Source organism: Carettochelys insculpta, chromosome 1 (assembly GCF_033958435.1).
Source record: "Carettochelys insculpta isolate YL-2023 chromosome 1, ASM3395843v1, whole genome shotgun sequence".
Lineage (NCBI taxonomy): Eukaryota > Metazoa > Chordata > Testudines > Carettochelyidae > Carettochelys > Carettochelys insculpta.
In genome coordinates, this window is record NC_134137.1 from 256454424 (window position 1) to 256479390 (window position 24967).

The window sequence follows — 24967 nt, forward strand, 5'->3', positions numbered from 1 at the left end:
TTCGAAGTTTACTAATGAAGCGCTGAAATGCATATTCAGCGCTTCATTAGCATGCGGGCGGCACCGGCACTTCGAAATTGACGCGGCTTGCCGCCGCGCGTCTCGTCCAGACGGGGCTCCTTTTCGAAAGGACCCCGCCTACTTCAAAGTCCCCTTATTCCCATCAGCTCATGGGAATAAGGGGACTTCGAAGTAGGCGGGGTCCTTTCGAAAAGGAGCCCCGTCTGGATGAGACGCGCGGCGGCAAGCTGCGTCAATTTCGAAGTGCCGGTGCCGCCCGCATGCTAATGAAGCGCTGAATATGCATTTCAGCGCTTCATTAGTAAACTTCGAAATGACCATTTGCGTGGCCATTTCGAAGTTTGGGGCATGTGTAGACATGGCCCTTGTGTCGTACCCAGAGGCATTGAGAACTGATCTGGCGTGAATGAAGTCTCTGCTTTACAGCCTCACCTGAGAGCTAGCTGGCCTTTAGCTCATGTGGTCGAGTACAGAGCTTTAGACCGTCTGCTTGCAGGTTCTATTTCTAGGTCCAGCAGCCTGGGGCTACGTCTACACGTGCACCCAACTTCGAAATAGCTTATTTCGATGTTGCGACATCGAAATAGGCTATTTCGATGAATAACGTCTACACGTCCTCCAGGGCTGGCAACGTCGATGTTCAACTTCGACGTTGCTCAGCCCAACATCGAAATAGGCACAACGAGGGAACGTCTACACGGCAAAGTAGCACACATCGAAATAAGGGAGCCAGGCACAGCTGCAGACAGGGTCACGGGGCGGACTCAACAGCAAGCCGCTCCCTTAAAGGGCCCCTCCCAGACACACTTTCATTAAACAGTGAAAGATACACAGAGCCAACAACTAGTTGCAGACCCTGTATATGCAGCACGGACCCCCAGCTGCAGCAGCAGCAGCCAGAAGCCCTGGGCTAAGGGCTGCTGCCCACGGTGACCACAGAGCCCCGCAAGGGCTGGAGAGAGAGTATCTCTCAACCCCCCAGCTGATGGCCGCCATGGAGGACCCCGCTATTTCGATGTTGCGGGACGCGGATCGTCTACACGTCCCTACTTCGATGTTGAACGTCGAAGTAGGGCGCTATTCCCATCCGCTCATGGGGTTAGCGACTTCGACGTCTCGCCGCCTAACGTCGATTTCAACTTCGAAATAGCGCCCAACACGTGTAGACGTGACGGGCGCTATTTCGAAGTTACTGCCGCTACTTCGAAGTAGTGTGCACGTGTAGACGCAGCCTGGGTCTGTCAGGCTACGTCTACACGTGCACCCAACTTCGAAATAGCTTATTTCGATGTTGCGACATCGAAATAGGCTATTTCGATGAATAACGTCTACACGTCCTCCAGGGCTGGCAACGTCGATGTTCAACTTCGACGTTGCTCAGCCCAACATCGAAATAGGCACAGCGAGGGAACGTCTACACGCCAAAGTAGCACACATCGAAATAAGGGAGCCAGGCACAGCTGCAGACAGGGTCACGGGGCGGACTCAACAGCAAGCCGCTCCCTTAAAGGGCCCCTCCCAGACACACTTTCATTAAACAGTGCAAGATACACAGAGCCAACAACTAGTTGCAGACCCTGTATATGCAGCACGGACCCCCAGCTGCAGCAGCAGCAGCCAGAAGCCCTGGGCTAAGGGCTGCTGCCCACGGTGACCACAGAGCCCCGCAAGGGCTGGAGAGAGAGTATCTCTCAACCCCCCAGCTGATGGCCGCCATGGAGGACCCCGCTATTTCGATGTTGCGGGACGCGGATCGTCTACACGTCCCTACTTCGATGTTGAACGTCGAAGTAGGGCGCTATTCCCATCCGCTCATGGGGTTAGCGACTTCGACGTCTCGCCGCCTAACGTCGATTTCAACTTCGAAATAGCGCCCAACACGTGTAGACGTGACGGGCGCTATTTCGAAGTTACTGCCGCTACTTCGAAGTAGCGTGCACGTGTAGACGCAGCCTCAGTGTTACACTTGCAAAGGGATCCCTTTTTCAGGAGTCCCCGTACTCTGGACTACTCAACCATGGGAGAGCAATCTAAGTCAGGCAGCTTCAGCTTAGTGAGTAAGATAGCTGAAGTTGATGTACTTAAACTTATTTATGGTGGCATCTTCACTGCAGTGTGTCAAGTTGAGATGCTCTTCCATCATCTCCCCTTGTGCTTTGTGTTGAGGTGGAGCACAGCAGTAGATGGAATAGTGATAAGCAGTCAATTTATCGTGTGTACTAGCTGCAATAAATCAACGCCTGCTGAACTGATCACTTCTTTGTTGATCTGGCCTATTGTGAAGACATATCCTCAGTATACACAGGAACATTACTTTTACCTTCAGCATCCTCAAGTCAGCACAGGGCATCCAACCACAGGTCTCAAAACAGGCTGAAAACACCACCTTCAGCGGTGATAAGTGTCTCCCACCTACCAAACTCAACACTAAAATCAGAATGGAAATGCTTCCTTTTACCTTACAAGTACTCCTTACACATGCAGGGATACCAGTATAAATATTGTACCCCAATGCCACACTATTTCAAATGCATGTACCTATCTGCAAGAAACCGTTTTTGTTAATGGACCAGTTTTCTTTGCAATATCCCAGTTACATTTAGCCTCTCTGGGTCTTGGTTTCCCAGTCCAGGGGGAGAGTCCAATTGTAGTTGCTTGCATCTATAGCAGTATCAGTAGGCTTCAATGTGTTGCATATAGGTTTGAATATGACAAGTGCTAAGCATTAGTATTAGATGAAAGATGCTTCCTAATGCAAAATCTCAGTTCCTCCCATTCTTATTTATGTAATACCGAGAGTTAAACGTATTATCAGGGCAGTGCAATGAGAAGAGGACAGCTAAGTATGTTCAGTGTGTCCAGAACACCTGTCCGTAGCACCTTAGACTGTTAAAAAAATAAAAGTTTCTAATAATCTTTTAAAAACTATTGACTGCACTTTCTCCACACTGAATTGAGATGCTGGACTGTGTGTAACACAAAGGGTCTGTCTACACTAGCCGGCTACTTCGAAGTAGCTGGCACAACGCTGAGATAGCACACGTTGCATCTACGTGCGTTGTGCGCTATTTCGATGTGGAAATTGATGTTAGGCGGTGAGACGTCAAAATCGCTTTTCCTATCCGAAGATGGCAATACCTTCCTACTTCGACGTTCAACGTCGAAGTAGGGCGTGTGTAGACGATCCGTGTTCCGCTACATTGAAATAGTGGGGTCCTCCATGGTGGCCATCAGCTGAGGGGTTGAGAGATGCTCTGCCCAGCCCCTGCGGGGCTCTGTGGTCACCGTGTGCAGCAGCCATTAGCCCAGGTCTTCTGGCTGCTGCTGCAGCTGGGGATCCATGCTGCATGCACGGGGTCTGCAACTGGTTGTTGGCTCCGCGGACCTTGTGCTGTGCAGGCTGAGTGTGTCTGGGAGGAGATCTTTAAGGGAGCGGCTTACTGTTGCCCCAGAAGGGCTAGTCCAGCCTGTGACCCTGTGCACAGGCTTTGCTGGCCCCTTATTTCGACGGGGAGCGCTTGTGTGTATGGATGCTCCGTGTTTCCTTCCAGGGTGGCTCCTTTCGATGTTCCCCGTTGCTACTTTGACGTTGAATGTTGACAGCACCAGCCCCGGAGGATGTGTAGACGATATGTGTTGATGTAGCCTATTTCGATGTTCTTACTTCAAAATAGGCTACTTCGACGTAGGCTACGTCTACACGTGCACCCAACTTCGAAATAGCTTATTTCGATGTTGCGACATCGAAATAGACTATTTCGATGAATAACGTCTACACGTCCTCCAGGGCTGGCAACGTCGATGTTCAACTTCGACGTTGCTCAGCCCAACATCGAAATAGGCACAGCGAGGGAACGTCTACACGCCAAAGTAGCACACATCGAAATAAGGGAGCCAGGCACAGCTGCAGACAGGGTCACGGGGCGGACTCAACAGCAAGTCGCTCCCTTAAAGGGCCCCTCCCAGACACACTTTCATTAAACAGTGCAAGATACACAGAGCCAACAACTAGTTGCAGACCCTGTATATGCAGCACGGACCCCCAGCTGCAGCAGCAGCAGCCAGAAGCCCTGGGCTAAGGGCTGCTGCCCACGGTGACCACAGAGCCCCGCAAGGGCTGGAGAGAGAGTATCTCTCAACCCCCCAGCTGATGGCCGCCATGGAGGACCCCGCTATTTCGATGTTGCGGGACGCGGATCGTCTACACGTCCCTACTTCGATGTTGAACGTCGAAGTAGGGCGCTATTCCCATCCCCTCATGGGGTTAGCGACTTCGACGTCTCGCCGCCTAACGTCGATTTCAACTTCGAAATAGCGCCCGACGCGTGTAGACGTGACGGGCGCTATTTCGAAGTTAGTGCCGCTACTTCGAAGTAGCGTGCACGTGTAGACGCAGCTGTAGTGTGCAAGTGTAGACATAGCCAAAGGGATCTTTCCCACCCATTGCTCAGAAAAATATAAATATGACTTTACCACAGCTGCTTGCGTGTGTACATTCTGCAATGAACTATATTTCCCATGCAGACAAAAGTGCCTATCTATCTCAGAAGATTAAAGCACATGAAAGGGAAACATTGCTTTTGTTGTAAGTTTACTGATAAGGGGAAAGCAAAAGGAGGAAAGAAGAGGGACACTTACACTTATTTCTTTCCATTTTTTTTCTATATTTTTAAATCAATGTCTTTGTATTTTGGGTTCTTTTCTTTTCACCACCATAAATAAGATGCTGCCTAATGTCTCAGGCTTTGTCTAGATCACTGCTGGAGCTCTGACAGCTTGAAGGCTAGTTATATAGAGGAGACAGAAAAATCACTGAGATGAATTCTAATGGTTTAATTTCCAAGAGACATTTACAAACACAAAGAGGATACAGGAACACAAGATTGAAAGGGACCTTCTGGGTCTTCTGTCCCCTGCTGTCCCAGGCAACCCTATCAGATAATTCTGGTTATAATTTCTCAAGATCCATTTTAAAACCAGCTTGTGTCTTCTATGCCATTGGGAGGCACTTCCAGAATTTCACTCTTCTGATGGTTATAACAGGTCCCTCTAACTTCGAGGCTAAATTTGCTCATGGCCAGTTTATATCCATTTGTTCTTATGCAAACATCATCCATTAGCTTAAATAACTCTTCTTCTTTTTTGGTGTTTATCCCCTGACATATTTCTTAAGTGCAATCATGTCTCCTCCCAGACTTTGTTTTCAGGATTAAACAAGACAAGCTTTTCCAGTTTCCAGTTACAAGTTAGGCAGTCCATTCCCTGATCATCCTAGGAGTTGAATGTTAGTAACTTCTCTGCACCTTTTCCAGTTTGAGTTTATCTTTCTTAACAATGGGCAAGGCATAATAATAATATTTGGCACTTACATACACCTTCAAGCAGTTTACAAAGGATTATTGGTACATATATCCCCATTCTTCAGGTGGGATAACTATGGTACAGAGAGATGAAGTGTCTTGCTCAATGTCATACTACAAGTCAATGCCAGAGGTTGAAACAAAAGCCAGATTTCTTGTGGTTTCTAGTTTGGTGCCCTAACTACCTTATAGAAGAAGCAAGTGGCATGGCTTGGACTCCGTATTACGGGGACATGAGAAAGAAGAGCCCAAGTGCAGGAGAAGCAAATGATTGTGTGGATAGGACTGGCTTCTCTGCATTGCTCTGTTGGCTACTGTTCTCTGAGGCAGCCTGGCTCCTTGAGGATTATCCAGAACCTCCATCATTCATTCATTGTGCAGATTTATGTCCTCTTGTATCTCAGGGTACAAAGAGGTTTTTTAATAAAATGGTGCTAGAGACTGCTCAGACAAGATCTGGCCATTTTCCAGCTGGTTGCTCTAGTAGTAAGATGAGGGCCTGAAATGTAAGTCCACATATCACAGGCCTGGTGCGAGGCTTGAGGCCTATGCCACAATAGCAAAGACTTTGCTAATGTAAAGCTGAAGTGAAGTGAAGCTGTGAACAAGAGGCAGACCCCTGCTCACAGACATTCCCAAGAATAAGGGTAATATTAGAGAAACACTCATATCTAAGAGATGCTAAGCACAGGTCGTAAACACATGCCAGTAGGGTCATAACAGAACGTTTCATTAAGAAACATCCTGGTACCAATGCACACCCCACAGATAACAGGAACATATCAAACCAGGTTCATGACAGGGTCCAAAATGACGGCATGATAGATAGTACACACCCCCATGCATAGAGTAATGGGCAGTATCTAGGTAACATCAGAGATTGACAGCCTGATACATCAGGAGTGATATGTAAATTGTTTGTTCCTGTGTATAAAGATGTACTCCAAGGGAGTTGTCTCTGTCAAGCCTGGGGGGCAATGAATGATTCTATCACTCACTGAGCCGAGTCCATTATAATGGCATACATATGCATAGTGGTTCAGCAGAGTCTGCTGAAAACTGTTACTGTATTTTGTTTGAAAATACACCTGGCTTGGGTACCTTCATACCGTACATGATTTTGTGATCTTTGGGGGCTCTCTCGGAGTCTGCTACATTAGCCATCTGTGCAGGGCTAACGTGATATACAGGGAGGAGCATACACACATGGTCAAACAGTTAACATAATTGAACAGAGCAGGAAATCTGTCAGGACACCACACCGATGACTTCTAAATTAACACAGCCTCAAGTGCACGTTTGGTTATCCAACTAGCAGTGGTTACAGCACTTGGCCCTCACAGGCATTTTAGTTATCTGATGGAACTCGAAGCAAGCCTGAGCCACAAACATTTGGACCTGGATTTCTGATCCCCCAAAGTATGGTAGTATAAGGATCTGCTCATAGTGAAAAGGAAGTGAAGGGCCTGTGGTAACGATGAGCATAGGTTTGGATGGCAAATACCTCTAAGGCTGTAGGCATTCACATCCAGGGTTGTGGGCTAAGCCCATCTCTAGATGAAATAATAAATTATATTAACACTGATAAAATTTTTCACACAGATCTCAAAGCCTTGATGAAGATGGGCAGGTTTCAGTATCCCTGTTTTGCAGATGATATTTCTGATGCATGCCCAAGGACACAGAGTGACTCAGTGGCAGGGAATCTATATCTCCTGTCTCCTAGTAATGACTCCTTCTCTTGCTTACTCACATTTTAGCAGAGAGAAAATTTGTTAGGCTTCCTTGGAGACTTCTCTATATAGACCTGTGGTTGAAAATTCTGTATGGAAAACCCTTAAGGCTGTAACGGTTTTTACAAGGTTTTTTAACTAGTTAAGCTGCTCATGCAGATGCCCTCTGTTATACTTCACACTCATTTTTAAGGAGGAAAGCTGATGAATTACAGGCTTTTATGAACTGACCTCTGCCAGCAATGCTCTTGGGCCTCCCACAGATGTTTTTACTTTTCAGAGTGATGGGAACCCCGTGGCTTATTTCTTTCTCTGGAGCATATACCGGTACTGCTGATACCTGGAAACATGCTGCTCACCACCATGAGAATGTGGCATTAACTACACCCTGGGCCAAAACATCTTGTGGTGCATAATCACAGTTTGCTGGAACCCACTAGCAGTTACTTACTATTCAAAGCAGAGATAGTTTACAGCCCCCCATCAAGCATGGCACATTGTGAAACCAGGCTTATATAACAGCAGATTGAACATTTTTTTAACAACAACCTTATACAGACATCTCAGAGAGCAGAGCTCAGACAGAGAGATGAAGACATGATGAAGATTTTCAGACAGGCACAAAACTTTCTATCCTGGAAGCTTGAGACTGCTTTTTCTGCATAAAATGAATATGAGCTGGTTAGTTAATCTTTTCCTTTCTTCTGTCATTTGGTATTTTGCACTAAAGTGAGCCCAAAGTAGATCTTTCCCAGAGTCTATTTAATTTTCTAAAAATTACTCTTTTTTTACTACGTGTGATCGAGGAGTGTGCCCTTAAGAGTAGGGGGCGCACACGACATGGCCCTTTAAATGTCTGAAAGGCTCAGTTGTATACACAAGGACTCAGGAGATATTGGGAGAAAGGAAACATGCCTAGGAATAAGAAGTGTTCTGGAGGAAATACTGTTACTGTTTCTTTAAGGGCCAGGTACTTGCAGAGAGGAGAATAGGAGGGTCCCCTCAGTCCACTGTTTCCCCATCCAGTTGGGAATGATCTGGGAGAAGTGGAGCAGCGTAGATGCTGACTCCTCCTTTCTAGCAGAGCAGGCACTAGGAATACTAGCAGGGAAGTATTAGCTTGCTGAGCAGTCTGAAACCTAAAGACCAAGGAAAAGGGGCCAGTTGAGGGAGAAGACAGCAAAGGCCTTCCAGCTTGGTAACTCATAAATTAGCTCAGGAGGGGAAAGTGACTGAGAAAACTCAGCTTCTGGGAAGAGAGCTGGGAGGACTCCTGATTAAGGAGAAAATCAGGAACTAATGAATACAGCCCATATACCAAGAAGACTCTTGGTTAAGAAAGGTATGAAAGGAGTAAACCAGAGAAGACACTTAAAAAAGTTCCAGAGGCAGGTAATATTTACAGATGGAGGAAAGATGGGTCTCTTGAAGAAAGGAGCCAGAGACAGCTTGTTGGACTGCACGGCCATTTGCACTGGAAGAAATCTGCTCATAGAGATTGTGCAGTCTCCACCCCTGGAGATTTTTAAGAACAGGTAAGACAAATACCTGTGAGGGATAGTCAAGATCAGGGGTGGGCAATAAAGAAAGCTGCCCCCTGCCAGGGCTAGTGTGTGCCAGGCTGCTGCCACTATGTTCTTGAGGTTCCATAAGGACAAATGCAGAGTGCTGCTCTTGGGACAGAAGAATCCCAAATGTTGTTACAGCCTGGGGACCGACTGGCTAAGTAGGAGTGCAGCAGAAAAAGGACATGAGGATTACAGTGGATGAGAGGCTGGATATGAGTTAACAGTGTGCCCTTGTAGCCATATTGGCATATTGGGCTGCATTAGGAGGAGCATTACCAGCAGATCTAGAGAAGTTATTATTCCCCTCTATTCAGTACTGGTGAGTCCACATCTGAAGTATTGTGTCCAGTTCTGCCTCCACCCCAGTATAGAAAGGACGTGGATGCATTGGAGAGGGTCCAGCAGAGGGCAACAAAAGTGATTAGGGGGCTGGAGCATATGGCCTATGAGGAGCGGCTGATGGATTTGGGCTTATTTCGTTTGCAGGAGAGAAAAGTGAGGGGTGATTTGATAGCAGCCCTTAACTCCCTGGTGGAGGGCTCTAACAAGGATGACGAGAGGCTATTCTCAGTCGTGGTGGATGGCAGAACAACGAACAATGGTCTGAAGTTACAGGAGGAGAGGTGTAGGTTGGATATTAGGAAAAACTGTTTCACTAGAAGAGTGGTGGAGCACTGGAATGCTACAGTTTTTTAAGTCCTCACTTGACAAAGTCCTGGTTGGGATGATTTAGTTGGGGTTGATCCTGCTTTAGGCAAGGGCTGGACCAAATGACGTCCTGAGGTCCCTTCCAGCCCTAGGGTTCTATGATTCTGTATTTACCTGTGCCTCTGCACATGCCAGCTGATCACAGCTTTTGTTGGCCACATATCACCAGTCGCGTCCGCTGGGAGAAGCAGGAAGTGGTGTAGACCGGAACACCACTTTCTGCTGCTCAATGAACTGCAGGCAATGAAAACCACAGGCAGGTATTTGCCCACCCCAGTCTAGGTAATGCTTAGTCCTGTCATGAGTGCACAGGACTGGACTAGATGACCCCTTCTAGCCCTATAATTCTGGCTGTCTATGAGTCATGCACTTCCTATATGGCATCCCATTGCATTCAACAATTCTAGCTTCAAAATTGCTCTAAAATGGGAGACACATGGCATATTCTACATAATATAGTTTTCATTTTGGCAATAGCAGTGCAGTTTTGCGGCACATCAGAGGGTGCTCAGAGAGGTAAGATTTGGGGATCCCATGCTGGGCACAAACAATCCTTGGTGCCATGCCGCACAGCATTGTGAATTCCCCTGGAATACCATGACATAACAAGAATGTGTGGAGAAGACAGCGGAACCACCTGCTGCTACCACTATCATTTCTCCTCTCTTTGACTATAAGGGATGCAAAATTGTATGGCTTTACTAGCAGTTGTGTAGCTGAGCTACAACCATTCCACAGATTTGGCAGAAGATTCCATTGCTCCTTCCCTAGAGCAGTCCTGCAGTGCACGAAGCAGCTGCTTGCTCTTTGTAGCAGGCCTTTGGTATGGGCTTTGCTATGAGCTAAAAGTGCCTACAAACATTAATTAATAGAAGTCTCAAAGCACCTCTCTGAACCTCAGTAACATTATACAAGGTACTGGTAACAATCCCTTCTCTCTGCTGGAAAGGCCTCCCTTGGTGCAGTCAAGGAGTATATTAGCCTTTTTTATGGCTGCATATAATCATCCTGCAATCAACCAATACATTCAGGTTCTTCAACTCCTTTGTCACTCTCAACTGATACATCCCCACCACAAATTCTTGTTGGTAATCCCTGAAAGCACAATCCAGCACCTTGCAATAATAAATTTCTCCCCATTTCTATCATTTCAGGTATCATTCTATCAGTTATGCCAATCTTTGTCCAGTGGCAGGATAGCTTGACTTTGTCTCATCTGCAAATCTTATTGGCACCCTCCTCTTTTTTTGCCAAGGCCATTAATGAAAATGTCAGATAAGACTGGTCCTCAAACCAATACCTGAGCAACTCACTAATAACTTACAGCCTCACAGTTCCCCTCTTAGGATGATTCTTTTTAGTCTCTGTTTTAACCAGTTCCTTGTACAATGTACAATTATCCTATTACTCTACCTCTTCTCCAGTTTAAGTAATAATTTCCCCTATGGAACCGTAGCAAGTGCCTTACTGAAATCCAGGTAGATTAGATCTTTTGTCTAAAAATCAGTTATTGTCTCAAAGAAGATCAGATTGATCTAGCACTGTCTATCTTTTGTAAAATCATTTTGAATTTTATCTCAGTTCCTCCCTTACTGCTATGTCCTAAACTACTTTCTCTTTCAAAATTTGTTCCAATATCTCGCATACAATTGAGATCAAACAGGTAATTTCCCACATCATGCACTCCAACCCTTTAAAATAAACAGGAACTATATTAGCAATTCTCCAGTCATGGGGTACAACCCTTGATTTTACAGATTCATTAAAAACCCTTAATATTGGGCTTGCCATTTCAAGTGCCAGTCCCATTAACATTATTGGCTGGAGATTATGTGAGCTCTCCAATGCAATCCTACTAAGCTGCCTGAGTTTGACTTCCATCTTCAGATGTGGTAATTTCTATCACCATATCCTCACTGCCATTTGCCACCCTGCCACTACCCCTAAGCTCTTCATTAGCCTCATTAAAGACTGAGGCAAAGTGTTTATTTAGGTTTTGGGTTACGCCTAGGTAATCTTTAATTTCTGTCCCATCCTCAGTATTTAGCAGTCCCTCTCCTTTCCTTGTTGTCTTCTTAACAAGCAGGGACACTTGACTTCTGCAACTGGTTGAAATGTTGCAAAAATTCCAATTTAAAAAAAATTGGGTAAAACTTTAATAAGTGCAAAACCAAAAAAAAAAAAAAAATTCTCACAACAGAGAGGGGACAATTGTGTTTTGCATGCACAAAAGTGGCATTCTGAATGAAGCTACTAATATTTTGATGAAAAAAATATTCCTGGAAATTCAACAATACTCTAAATCACAGACTTGGAATAACAATTATTTTTCAATTTTGAGTAACAATATGCAGGTGTAATTATAAGCATTTTTCAACTTTTAAAAATTTACATGTTCAGAGTTGCGTGAAATTATTTAATGATAGTAGGCATTGTTATGAACATTAAAGCTTTATAACTGCTGGCAAACTGCACACATTATGGATGCATCTACTCTGGGAACTTCGAAGTTAGGAGCTACTTTGAAGTAGCCTGCAGGGCGCCTACACACATTTTCCTATGCTTCACAGTTAACCTTGAAGTAAGGCAGCCCAACTTCCAAGTCCTCACTCTATTCTCAGGAATGGAGTAGTGTAGGATGTGTGTAGACGCTCAACTTTGAAGTCTGTTACTTTGAAGTTGTACTTCAAAGTAAGCAACTTTGAAGTTGTTCTGTAATGTAGACATGGCCTACATGTCAAAATACACAAAGTAAATATTCAAATGCTAGTAACTTCTCAAGGAGCATTTTCTTACTTTGCCTTAATATACAATTAACTCATTAGAACTATTTTTTCATTAATTCCCGGGTTTACCATGAAATTCACATTTACCACTAGAAATCTAGTCCATCTAAGCCTAGCTAAAGGATGAAAGGAAAGCAAAAGGGATTGTTTTTATTTATTGGTTACATCCCAGACCTTCTTACCATCTCCAGTAGATTCAAGAACAACTGGCTGTGCTTCCTGATTATATTATAAACTCGACAGCAAAGCTCCACAAACTCTTGGAAGCGCTGTGGGTTTTTTCCACCTTCTGTGATGAAATACTCCATCTCCGAAGTAAAAATAAAAGGGGCTCGATCCCTTGAAAAAACAAGATGCAATGAAAAATGACAAACCTTAACAGACAGTTAATCCCTGTTAATATTTGTTTTCCTACTATTTCCTTTCTCATTATTTCTTCCCTCCCTTCTTTTAAAGTGGAAAACACCATACCAGAACACTTAGGTACAGATGAAAACTTAGTGCAAATGGTGGGGAAGCCATCAAATGAACATTCTTTTTTAAAATTTATTTTTAACCCTCACTGCTTTAGTTTCATGACTCCCTGCCTGAGAATAATGGTCCTGATTTTTGAAGCATATTTGCTCCTGGTACTGAAATATTTATACCTGTACTTGAACAGAGCAGGATATAAATACAACTCCCTACCAGGCAAAACAATGTATTTGAAATACACAAAATCCCCCTAAGACGTAGGGTGCAGCTCTGCTTTTGAGTATACAACTGTAAAGGGTTGGTTCTAATCTCAGCTGCATCAGACTAAATCCAGATAAATATTGGCTTCTATCTAGTGACTCTGGATTTAGATTGATATAAATTGCCATCAGAATCTGGGTGCTTTTTTAATAACTTGTGGATTTGTGGTTATACTATGGTATTGCAAAAGAAAACGTATTAACGTGACTCTGGCTAAAAATTCTCCTCTTGACAGCTTGAGCTTCAATAGAGTCTGGTACACTGTTCCACTTCATTGCTGAGAGAACTACTGCAGGATTTTATTCCACATATCTATGTATGCAGATATTCATAAACAGGTCACAGAGCCACCACCCAGGCAAGAGAGACAGTAGATTAGATTTAACCCTGAACTAGAGGTGAGCCTCAGACAACATCCAGGATCTATATATCTCCAAATCTTTGGGAGATTTGAAGTCTAGATACATATTTTACAGTTTGGAGCCCTCTCTAGTTAAACATTCACTCAGGAGGAGTCTGACCACATTCCAATTGCTGATTCTTCTCCATATCTTCCCCCCAGTATTCCCCAATCCATTATTAGTCTCTTCAATCTCCTGCAGACACATGCTCTTTGTGTAGCTACTGTGATGAAGTTAAGTTGCACTGGATGCTCCTGCAGAGGCTTAAGAATTCACCCAGGCCAGACAGGCAGCCTGCCTATTACCCTTCCTTTCCCTTCCTTTCCCTTCCGGCAGTCTCTGGATTAAAGTCTCCTATGACCCATCCTCTACCTTTAAAACCTGGCCACATACAGGTGACGTGCAACAGGAAAGAACCCACTTTGTTAAGGTTTAAATCAAAAGCAAATACATTTTAATGTACTGTCATGGATGTTCATTGTGTTATACCAGTAGTGAAACTGAGTGCATAATAATCTCTCTTATTTCCATTTTTTTCTGTGTTTTGTAAGGAGCTGTTTGAGAACATCACTATTACCTTTTGGTATTCCATGGCTTTGTGCTCTCTCTCTCTGGAGATTCTGGCTATGTCTACACGTGAAGCCAACATCGAAATAGGCTATTTCGATGAATAACGTCTACATGTCCTCCAGGGCTGGCAACGTCGATGTTCAACTTCGATGTTGCGCGGCACCACATCGAAATAGGCGCTGCGAGGGTACGTCTACACGCCAAAGTAGCACACATCGAAATAAGGGTGCCAGGCACAGCTGCAGACAGGGTCACAGGGTGGACTCAACAGCAAGCCGCTCCCTTAAAGGGCCCCTCCCAGACACAGTTGCACTAAACAGCACAAGATACACAGAGCCGACAACTGGTTGCAGACCCTGTGCCTGCAGCATGGATCCCCAGCTGCCGCAGCAGCAGCCAGAAGCCCTGGGCTAAGGGCTGCTGCCCACGGTGACCATAGAGCCCCGCAGGGGCTGGAGAGAGAGCATCTCTCAACCCCCCAGCTGATGGCCGCCATGGAGGACCCGGCAATTTCGACGTTGCGGGACGCGGATCGTCTACACGGTCCCTACTTCGACGTTGAACGTCGAAGTAGGGCGCTATTCTGATCCCCTCATGAGGTTAGCGACTTCGACGTCTCGCCGCCTAACATCGAAGTTAACTTCGAAATAGCGCCCGACGCGTGTAGCTGCGACGGGCGCTATTTCGAAGTTAGTGCCACTACTTCGAAGTAGAGTGCACGTGTAGACACAGCTTATATGTCTCAATCAGATATTATAAAAGCATGTCTTTTAGGGTATGTCTACACTACAGAGTTATTCTGGAATAGTTTTTTCTGGAGTTATTATTCCAAAATAGGATATTCCAGAATAATGCATCCACACTACAGGGAAGCCCTGGAATAAACAAAACTTATTTCAAAATAGTGTGTCCACACACAGTAGAGCCTATTTCAGATTACAGCCCCTGGAAGCACTCTGGGGCTATGTCTACACAGCTATGTTATTTTAGAATAGAATAAGCTATTTCAGAATAATTTATTTTGAAATAGCCCCTATTCCTTGTGGCTAAGGCTACACTGTGGAAATAAGTTATGCAATTTGTATTTCACAAAGTGTGAAACTTATTTTGAGACATCTGATTTCAAAGCCAGTGCAGGCTACAGTGCACCAGGGTTCAAAATAAGTGCTTATTTCGATCTTCTTGATAACCCTCAGGTTACCAGGAACAAAATACAGCGTTTGAAATAGCCTTGCTATTTGAAGCATCCTGTCTGGCCATGCAGTTTTTTCTCAGGATGCAAATGTATCCCAAAATAGAAACAATAGTGTAGCTTTAGCCTGTCTGTACAGCCCCTATTTTGGAATATATATTTTGGAATAAGTGCTATTCATTGTAGAATGAAGTTTACAGAATTTGAAATAAGCCATCCACTATTTCAAAATAGTAGTTTTGCATTGTAGATGCTCGCAAAGTTATTTTGGAATAGCACCCGTTATTCTGAAGCAACTTTGCTGTGTAGACACACCCTTACTCAGCTCAGTAAATAATTTTTTTCCAACCCAGTCTTTAATCTATCATTCAGCTTTTCTTAGGCTGAATCTACACTAGCTCCCTAATTCGAAGGGAGCATGGTAAGTAAGGTGTCGGAGTTTATTAATGAAGTGCTGCGCTGCATATGCTGCACTTCATTAAGCAAATTCCCCCTCATGGGAACTCTGAAGTAAACAGAGTAGTTTCAGGGAGTTGTTATTAATGGTTCTCAATCCTGCTGGAAAGGTATAACAAGTGGGGTTCCACAGTGGTCTGTATTGGGACCAGTTCTGTTCAATATCTTCATCAACAATTTAGATATTGGCATAGAAAGTACACTTATTAAGTTTGCAGATGATACCAAGCTGGGAGGGGTAGCAACTGCTTTGAAGGATAGGGTCAAAATTCAAAATGTTCTGGAAAATTGGAGAAATGGTCTGAAGTAAACAGGATGAAGTTTAATAAAGACAAATGCAAAGTGCTTCACTTAGGATGGAACAATCAGTTTCACACATACCGAATGGGAAGCGACTGTCTAGGAAAGAGTATGGCAGAAAGGGATCTAGTGGTTATAGTGGACCACAAGTTAAATATGAGTCACCAGTGTGATGCTGTTGCAAAAAAACCAAACATGATTCTGGGATGCATTAACAGGTGTGTTGTGAACAAGACATGAGAAATCATTCTTCCGCTCTACTCTGCACTGGTTAGGCCTCAGCTGGAGTATTGTGTCCAGTTCTGGGCGCCGCATTTCAAGAAAGATGTGCAGAAATTGGAAAGGTCCAGAAAAGAGCAACAAGAACAATCAAAGGTCTAGAGAACATGACCTATGAAGAAAGGCTGAAAGAACTGGGCTTGTTTAGTTTGGAAAAAAAAGATTAAGGGAGGATATGATAATGGTTTTCAAGTATCATAAGGAGGAGGAAGAAAACTTGTTCTTTTTGGCTTCTGAGGATAGAACAAGAAGCATGGCGGGGGGGGAGGGGAATTTGCTTAATGAAGTGCTGCGTATGCAGCACAGCACTTCATTAATAACCTCCCAACACCCTACTTACCATGCTCCCTTCGAAGTATGGAGCTAGTGTAGAGAAGCCCTTAGAGACACGAGTTCCCCTGCTTAGCATGAACACTTTTCTATGGCTACATCTGCACTAGAGAATTTTATTGACAAAATGCGGCACTTCTGCCAACTGCATTCTGCCTCTCCACAATGAAGAATGATGCCTTTGTTGACAGTTTCTGTCAACAAAAAAAAACATATGAATTCTCCAGGGGGGCCCCCCTCTGGTGACAGTTGGGCATTGAGTTCACTGGGCAGCCCTGTTTTCTGAGCTTCCAGTTGGCTGTTCTTTCAGGAGAGCAGCTGGGCAGTAGGGCCACTCTCTGTTGAGAGTGGATCACATTTTTGATCTGCATTTAAGTGTGGATGTGATCTGTTGACAGAAGTTTTGCCAGAAGATCTCTTCCAACAGTAATTCCTGTTGTCAGATTACTGTAGTGTAGATGTAGCCTGTGATATTAACCACTACATATTCCTATCTTATTGCAGAAGGAGATGTGAACCAACAACACTCACTGAAGTCAGCCAGGAAGGCAGTAGAATCATAGAACACTAAAACTGGAAGGGTCCACTAGAGGCCATCAAGTCCTGTCCCCTGCCCTCACAGCAGGACCAAGCACCATCTATATCATCCCTGTTAAATATTTGTCAAACCTGTTCTTAAATATATCCCATGATGGAGATTCTACAACTACCCTAGGCAATTTATTCTATTATTTAACCACCCTGTCAGTTAGGAATTTTTTTCTTAATGTCCAGTCTAAACCTCCCTTGCTGCATTTTAAGTCCATCGCTTCATGTACTATTTTCAGAGGCCAAGGAGAATAAATTTGCTCCCTTCTACATGTAATATCCTCTCATATCTCCTCTTCTCCTTTCCAAACTAAACAAACCCAATTATTTTAATCTCTCTTATATCATATTTTCTAGCCCTTTAATCATTTTAGTTGTTCTTCTCTGGACCCTCTCCAATTTCTCTACATCTTTTTTAAAATGTGGGGCCCAGAACTAGACACAGCATTCCAGCTGAGGCCTAATCAGTGCAGAGTAAAGCAGAAGAATGACTTCTCATGTCTTGTTCACAACGCTCCTGTTAATGCATCCCAGAATCATGGTTTTTTTTTTTTTTTTTGGCAACAACCTCACACGGTTGACTTATACTCAGTTTGTGGTCTACTATGATCCCTAGATGCCTAATAACAGAGCCAAGCCTGAAAAACTGATCATTTTCACCTAAGATTAGAGATGGGTCCAATCCCAAAACCTAGATTTCAGTACTCTTCCATCTTTGACAGTGTGTGTAAACCAAACCCCAGTCTCAGATTTCCTGTTTATAAGTTGTCTAGTCTGCAGATGTAAAATTCCATGCTCTGTCCACTGTGATCTGTATGCTGAGGTTTGTATCCATCCACATCAAGGAATAAGATATTATGTGGAAACAGTTATTCTAAAGCACGGTCAAAGCTCTCATGTTAAACCAGCATCACAGTTATTTGAGCTGAAATCAGGAACTGTGAGAAACAGTACATTTAGTGGAAGACACCGTTTGGGGTACAGCATGACACTGACGAAGAGCATTAAGTTATTTTCGTGGGCTTTGTTTGAGTCTGTGACTAGTATTTGGCAGCTCTTATTTTCAGCAGTAGCTATGTTGTAAGATGTTTTGAAACAGTTTACAGGGTTCTTAAATGTCTCAGTTTCCCTCAAGTCTGTCTTCTAAGGTGTTGGACCTTCCCTCTTACAGTTACCTGCCACTGTGGGACTGTGGGTGGCTGTGGGTGCTCTGCTACTCAGCTGGGCAGCACCTGAATCTCTCCTGGGGGGATGCCCAAGTGCTCAGTTTACAGGAAACACTGTCCACCACCCAGCAACTCACCAGAAGGCACTGGGCTAACTTTTGTAACAGCTCTATGGTCCATTTGGATATAACTCTGCAAGGGACAGTGTTTCTATGCAGTCAGCTACACAGACGTGAACATGAGACACCACCTGCTACTGTTAGTATGAGATCCAGATTGCCACAGTTTCAGGGTGATTGCATGTGTTTTAACCCTTTGCAGTCCCCCATTAAAAGTTTCTGGCTCCCTGATGTCATGCCTCTTCAATGAAATCCACTTCTCTTTCCCTCCTGATAGGGACTTTAAGGTGTCTCAGTTCCCTGCCATACACATTGATATCCGCACCAAGTCAGTTTGCCTCTGTGCATGGCTTTCTCTCCTCCAAGGGCTATGAACAGCGTATTGCCTGCACTAAGTTACTGCATGGCTCTTTCTAAGGAGACACATTTATTATTAAGACAAAAGCATTACAGAGAAAACAACAGGCAGATTTAAAACAGACACTAAAATGTCACAAGTTACTCATCAGCCCCATAGGACCCTCATAGGCCAGAGTGTTTCCAAACCTTCTGCAAGAGTTGGAGTCCCCTTGAACAGAAAGTCTTATCATTTGCTGGATCAGCAAGAAAGTTCCGAGTCAGTTAAAATGCAGCTATTTTAGTCCAGAAGACACTTTAAATCAACACCCACTGTTTTTTGTTCTTAAGGGAGCTACAAGCAACCCTTGCCCACACACGCCTCCTCCACAGCTGCATATAATCCCTGGCCCCCAGTGATACAAAGACCATTCATAACCTTAATACAATATGTTCCTCCAAAGATATTTCACAATTTCAATATGTGTCACTCAGATCTTAAGTCATAATGTATCACCACCACAGCGTGCCCAAAAACTAAGGACTCCTTATCATCCCCAGTATGTACACCAACGAGGCCTCCCAGGTTAATCTCCACTAAGCCTGTGTATCTTCAATTAAATCTGTGGGGTTTCATGGGTTTAACAGAAGAGAGTTGGCACTCCAGCATGCTGCAGATTTACTTCTTATTTTGTTTTTGTGCTGCATTTTTGGAGCAGATTCACAAGTAGTAAATCTGGCTTTGACTATGCCTCCAGTGTGTAAGGCTGGACAAGCCTTATTTCTAAGGGAGCACAAAAAGTGATTAAGCCATTGCACCATATTATGGCCTCTGTCCTACAAGGGAAGCATCATCTTTAGTGTAAATCTCTGTGAACATTTGGTGTAACTTGGCCTGGACCATGTACCCTATAGCATATAATCAAAATCAATGAAGCTACCTTATCAGGCCCTTTCTTCAGTGCAAACTGTGCCCCAGGTGGGATGAGAGGCGTTTTAGAGTGGAACACTTTCAATGAAGAAGGGAATGCACACACTGAGAGCAAGCAGGGTTTTATACAGTACTGGGATTTCAGAGGTTACATTCTGTTATAACTATAACCTAATGTTTACTAAATTAATCCCAGGAAAAGCAAATACAGTGACGAATGTCTTTGTGTATTGATGTTAGATCTTCCAAATTTTCATGGGAAGGTTTTTTAGTTTCCCTCCAGAGGCTATGAATGTTTGGATGATATGACACGGGAGGCAGGGAGGGTTAAGGAGAATATTTACTCGGATCACAACATTGGCTGGAAACTGGCTTTATCCTGTAGATACAGAACAGTAAGATCCCTGGGGTTTACTGACCCAAGGGATGAAATAAGCTGATAATGAAGTTTATGAGGTCAGCAAAGATTCAAGCTTTCCCTGTTCTGAATCCCACGGTATGGAACATGTTGTTCCACTGAGAAAGATGTCTCAACTTCCTCCTTTATTTAGTAATTGGAGCACATGAGACAAACAGCAAGTGACCTTTTCTCTGATTCAACCTGAATTTATCATTGTGTTGTTACAGGAAAGTTTGTTCTACTCATGCCACAAGAAATGTGGTGAGCAGCCGGTCAAATAAAGATCCAAACTTTAGATACAGTTCAATTGCTGATATGAACATTGAAGAGAACAAGCATGAGAAACCACACAGAACTGTTCCTTGTTTAAAATCAGTTCCTTCATCCATTCAGCCACCCACATATACACATGGGGTTTTGTAAAATCATCTGGGCTGAGTCATGAATAAGTAGTGGCACTCAGCAGGAGTAACTGGAACTCAGATGCAATCAATGGAAAAGTAAATATTTCAGTTAGTGTCTGAATGGGCATTATCTTTTATTTTTCTGAAAAACCTAAAGCTTCTTTAAATAATGCACAGCAGTTTTGGTTATTTGATTCAGTTGCTTATTTCTGCAGGTTTGGCAGGGAAGGACAAATTTTGCATGTCTTGTTGAGATAGGCTGTGAACAACTATAGAGTAAAATTTGTCTAAAGCAACCACTCAAAAAGGTAGACAAAAATCAGCTGTACTGCAGAGGTCATCTGCTCTCGGAGAACTATATGGCATTTAGTAAGTTTGAGGTTAAGTTGGAGGAATGAGACAGGTCCCTGACTCAGAACAGTAGTCTTTTATAGAAGGGTATGTTCATAATGAGCGGTGTAAAAATATTTTTGAGTGATCTCCTAGGTGAATAGCAGGTCTAAGCCATGTGTACAATACAAGCATTATCCAAATATGCCATAACTCCATAAGTAGGTACAGAATTAATGAACCAGATCATCTACCGTTCAAAAGTTAAAATGAAAAAAAAAATTATAAACAAAATATTCAGTGTTACTATGGTTTTTATTCTTAAATCTAGACCAGTTCAAATAAAATCCAGGCTGGTGGATCCTGTAAAGTAATAATCAAATGCAAAGATGGTTACAGGATGTGTTCAGAAGCAAAGAAAATTTTGGTCTGATCCAAAGTGTACTGAATTCAATAGAGAGACTCCCACTATCTACTTTAGGCCTTTCAGGGTTCTTACTAAGGAGTTGCTAAACAAGAATAAAAAGTAGGATGCCCTATGAGCTTAGGACGGAAAAAAAAAGAAGTTACACAAAGCCACTGGTGTGCTGCTCCTGGCTCATTGAAGTTATGACCACATGTGAATTTCAGTAGCTCATGACTCACGTAGATCAGTGAACAAGCAGGTATGGTTAGTGAAAAGTTAAGCAAGGCCGGAGGGAAATTTGCAGCATTGTATGCAGTTGTAACCAGTAGTGAACCTCACACAGCACTAGGACAGGTAAAGTGAGGTTTCTTTGGGGATCCTCCACACCATGCAGGTTTGAGTGCATACCACCTCTTAACTATGCCCTGTACAGGGCTGGTGCCACAGTCTACAGTAAGCACAGTGAATATGTATGTCACCAACAAAGTCATGGTCATATCCTTTATATTAATTGCATGCGTTTGACCTGTTACAGCTTGAAAATATATACTTAATGCAATAACTAGGAGTGGTGCAACACAGTTCAATAAAGTGCACAGTTTGCCCTAAATTCAGTGTAAACTTTCAAAGAGGCCAGCCATTCAATTCTGTATTTTGCTAGTAGATAGCCAAAAGCTAAAGCTTTGTTCCCTTGGCCATCCTGAACCATCTTTGACCAGCATCAGTCCGTTTTGTGATCACTTCCCCCTGTGTGATTAATAAGGTGGTAGGGCTGTAGAGAAGACTTTAAAAGCCAGAGACTAGGTGAACCAAGGGAAGCTGCAAACAGGGAAATTGGGAGTTTGTGGAAGGGAGATATAATGTAATTGCTATGGTTGGGAGAAGGCACATCACCAGTGCCAATGCTGCTCCTGTATCAAGACAGAAAACCTACCTTGGATGCTTCTACCCAGCTCCTGGTGTGGATTTTCAGAGAATGTGGCCTGCAATGCAAAGCCAGCCTGTGGGAGGGGTAAGAGAACCATCCAACGTGAAAGGTGCCTGCAGGTGAAAGCAGGTAGAAGAGCGACAACAGGAAATGGAAAGCTTGAGTAGAGTCCATCTTCATGAAGAACTCCTTGAGAATATTGATGCAGGGAAATCCAAGGCTGAGGAAGCTATTCAGCTACAGAGGACTGCTGTCACATCACTAGTGGAGGAGGATATGATTATCACTGGGAGGACACTAGCTGCTGGGTACTTCTGGCAACAGGCAATGCTCCACCTCTACTCCCAACCAACCCACCATGGTGGTTAAAAATGATATGCTGCTTGGCTATGAGCAATGTGAAACCATCCCCTCCCCCAAAGGTAGAGGAATAGAAAACATATACTCCCAAGGCAGGAAAGGTCTGGGGCCACCACGCCCAGGAGGCAATGTAGGGTACTGGTGGTTAGTGACTGTGATGGGCACAGAGGCAGGGTATATGGCAAGTGACCACTCTGGCATAACCAGGTGATCTTCAATGATCTGCAAATCAAAAAACAGTCCTATGAAAAGTAGAAACTAGGTCAAATTACAAAGGATGAATATAAACAAATATCACAAGTTGTAGGGTCAAAATTAAAAAGCCACGGCACAAAACGAGATCAAACTACCTAGAGACATAACAATTAATGTGAAAACATTATACAAATACATTAGACACAAGAGGAAGACCAAGGACTGGGTTGTCTAAACATCTAGAATATAATAAGGTGATTAGTGACCATCAGCACGAACAAATCATACCAAACCAACCTGAGAGCTTTCATCAACAGGGTAACAAACTTTGTGGATGGAGGGAAGCTGTAGGTGTGATATATCTTAACTTCAGTAAATCTTTTCATACTGTCTCACACGTCCTTTACATAATCAAACTAGGGAAATATAGCCTAGATCAGGGGTGGGCAATAATTTTGTAGGAGGGAGCAATCCACAACTTTTGTAAGTGGTCAAGGGCCACACTCTTCCATGATATTAATGGAGGAGATGCAGGGTCTGGGATGGAGGCTGGGTACAGAAGGAGCTTGGGGTAAGAGACTGGGTTGCAGGATCTGGGAGGGAGTTTGGGTGGAGGAGGGTGTTGTGACCTGGGGTAGCAGTGCAAGAGGGAGTGCAGGGGGTTGGGTTGTGACTTGGGGCAAGAGATTGGGGTGTGTAGGCAGGGTCTGGAAGAGGGTATGGGTTGAGGAGAGGATTGTGACCTGGAGCAGGATGTGGGAAGTGATGCAGGGGATATGTGTAGGTCCTGGGAGGAGGGTTGGAGTGGAAGAGTGGGGTTTGCAAAAAAAAAAATCATTCTGGGATGCATTAGCTGGTGTATTGTAAGCAAGACACAAAAAATAATTCTGTGCAGACTGGGCCTCAACTGGAATATTGTCAAGTATTGGTTGGAGTGGTAGCTGTGTTAGTCTGGCTTATTTATACCTGGCTCTGCAGATTTCAAAGACCAGCATCTGATGAAGTGAGTCTGTGCTCACGAAAGCTCATGCTCAAAACTTCTGTTAGTCTATGAGGTGCCATAGGACCCTTCGTAACTGGAATATTGTGTCAACATTCTGGAAACCACATTTCAGGAAAGATGTAGACAATGTTGAGAAAGTCCAGAGAAGGGAAACACGAACCCAAACGATTGAGGCGACAGGGCGTATGATGGAAGACTGAAAAAAACTGAGTTTGTTCACTCTGGAGAAGAGAGGACTGAGCAGGTGTGGGGAATGATAAGAGTTTTAAAGTCTATAAAAGTTTGTTACAAGGAGGAGGGAAAAGAATTGTTCTTCTTAACTTCTGAGGACAAGAAGCAATGGGATTAATTTGCAGCAAGGGAGGTATAGGTTGGACATTAGGGAAAATACTTCCTACACCTCTCAGGGTGGTTAATCTCCAGAATAAATTGCCTAGGAGGTTGTGCAATCTCCATCACTGGAGATTTACGAGCAGTTTAGACAAATACCTGTGAGGGATGGCCTAGGTAATGCTTAATCTTGCTATGAGTGCTGTGGACTGGATTAGATGACCTACCAATGTCCTGTCCAGGTCTATAACTCCATGATTCTATACTCTTGCCCCCCACAGAAATAAATGGCATTTTTGCCATTGACTTCAATATGACCAAAGCTGCCAGTTATATTGTCTGTGGCTCATTGTAAATTTACAGTCAATTGACTCTTCTGTTTATTAAAGCAGACATGACAGAAGCATAGGACTTCCAGACAGCTCAGAGCTTGTTTGTTTTTCAGACTCTTGCAAAATAAAAAGCAGACCCATACATTGTTGATGCTTCTTTTTGCCCAGCTGTCCAAGGTTTATATATGTATCCCTATAGGCCTAAACAGAGCACTCCATATCTCAAACACCAAGTAACAATTGCATATAAAATGCATTAGAAGAGACAAATGATTGAACAAGTTTTGAGCAGCCTGCCACCTAAAATTAACCAGAGTTTATTTCTCCAGAGAGATTTCTCCCAGCATTTTTTAAACCTTTATTTATTGCAACAGACAGTTGGGAGGCTTGAATACGCAGACCTCAGGGTGAAGTGCTTTTGAGGTCAGTGAGGCCCAGGGATCCACAAAAGGACATAGGAATTGTGACACTGATTGTCACAGCAACTAACTCTTAGGTGCCTACAAAACCACCGAGACAGCCATCCAATCTTCAGAGCCTGCGTGAGTCACCGAGGCTCTGTGTACAATGAATGGGGAGACATAGTGGAAAAGGTGCCATAGAAAGAAAGCTAGAAAATCCAGCAAGCTAGGTGTCTCCCTGTCTCAACTAGCCAATGGGGGATGCTGCTGAGGACATGTGTCCTAACTCTCTCAGGGGG

At 43.8% G+C, this 24967-nt stretch overlaps 1 protein-coding gene across 1 annotated transcript in view; it reads right to left on the bottom strand.

Moving 5' to 3' along the window:
* PIK3C2G (phosphatidylinositol-4-phosphate 3-kinase catalytic subunit type 2 gamma) overlaps positions 1-24967 on the bottom strand; it is a 344110-nt gene that overhangs the window by 71074 nt on the left and 248069 nt on the right. Inside the window, exon 24 of the mRNA XM_074983736.1 lies at positions 12359-12515. Within this exon, the coding sequence (XP_074839837.1) occupies positions 12359-12515 (157 nt within the window). The remainder of the gene's footprint in view (positions 1-12358; positions 12516-24967) is intronic.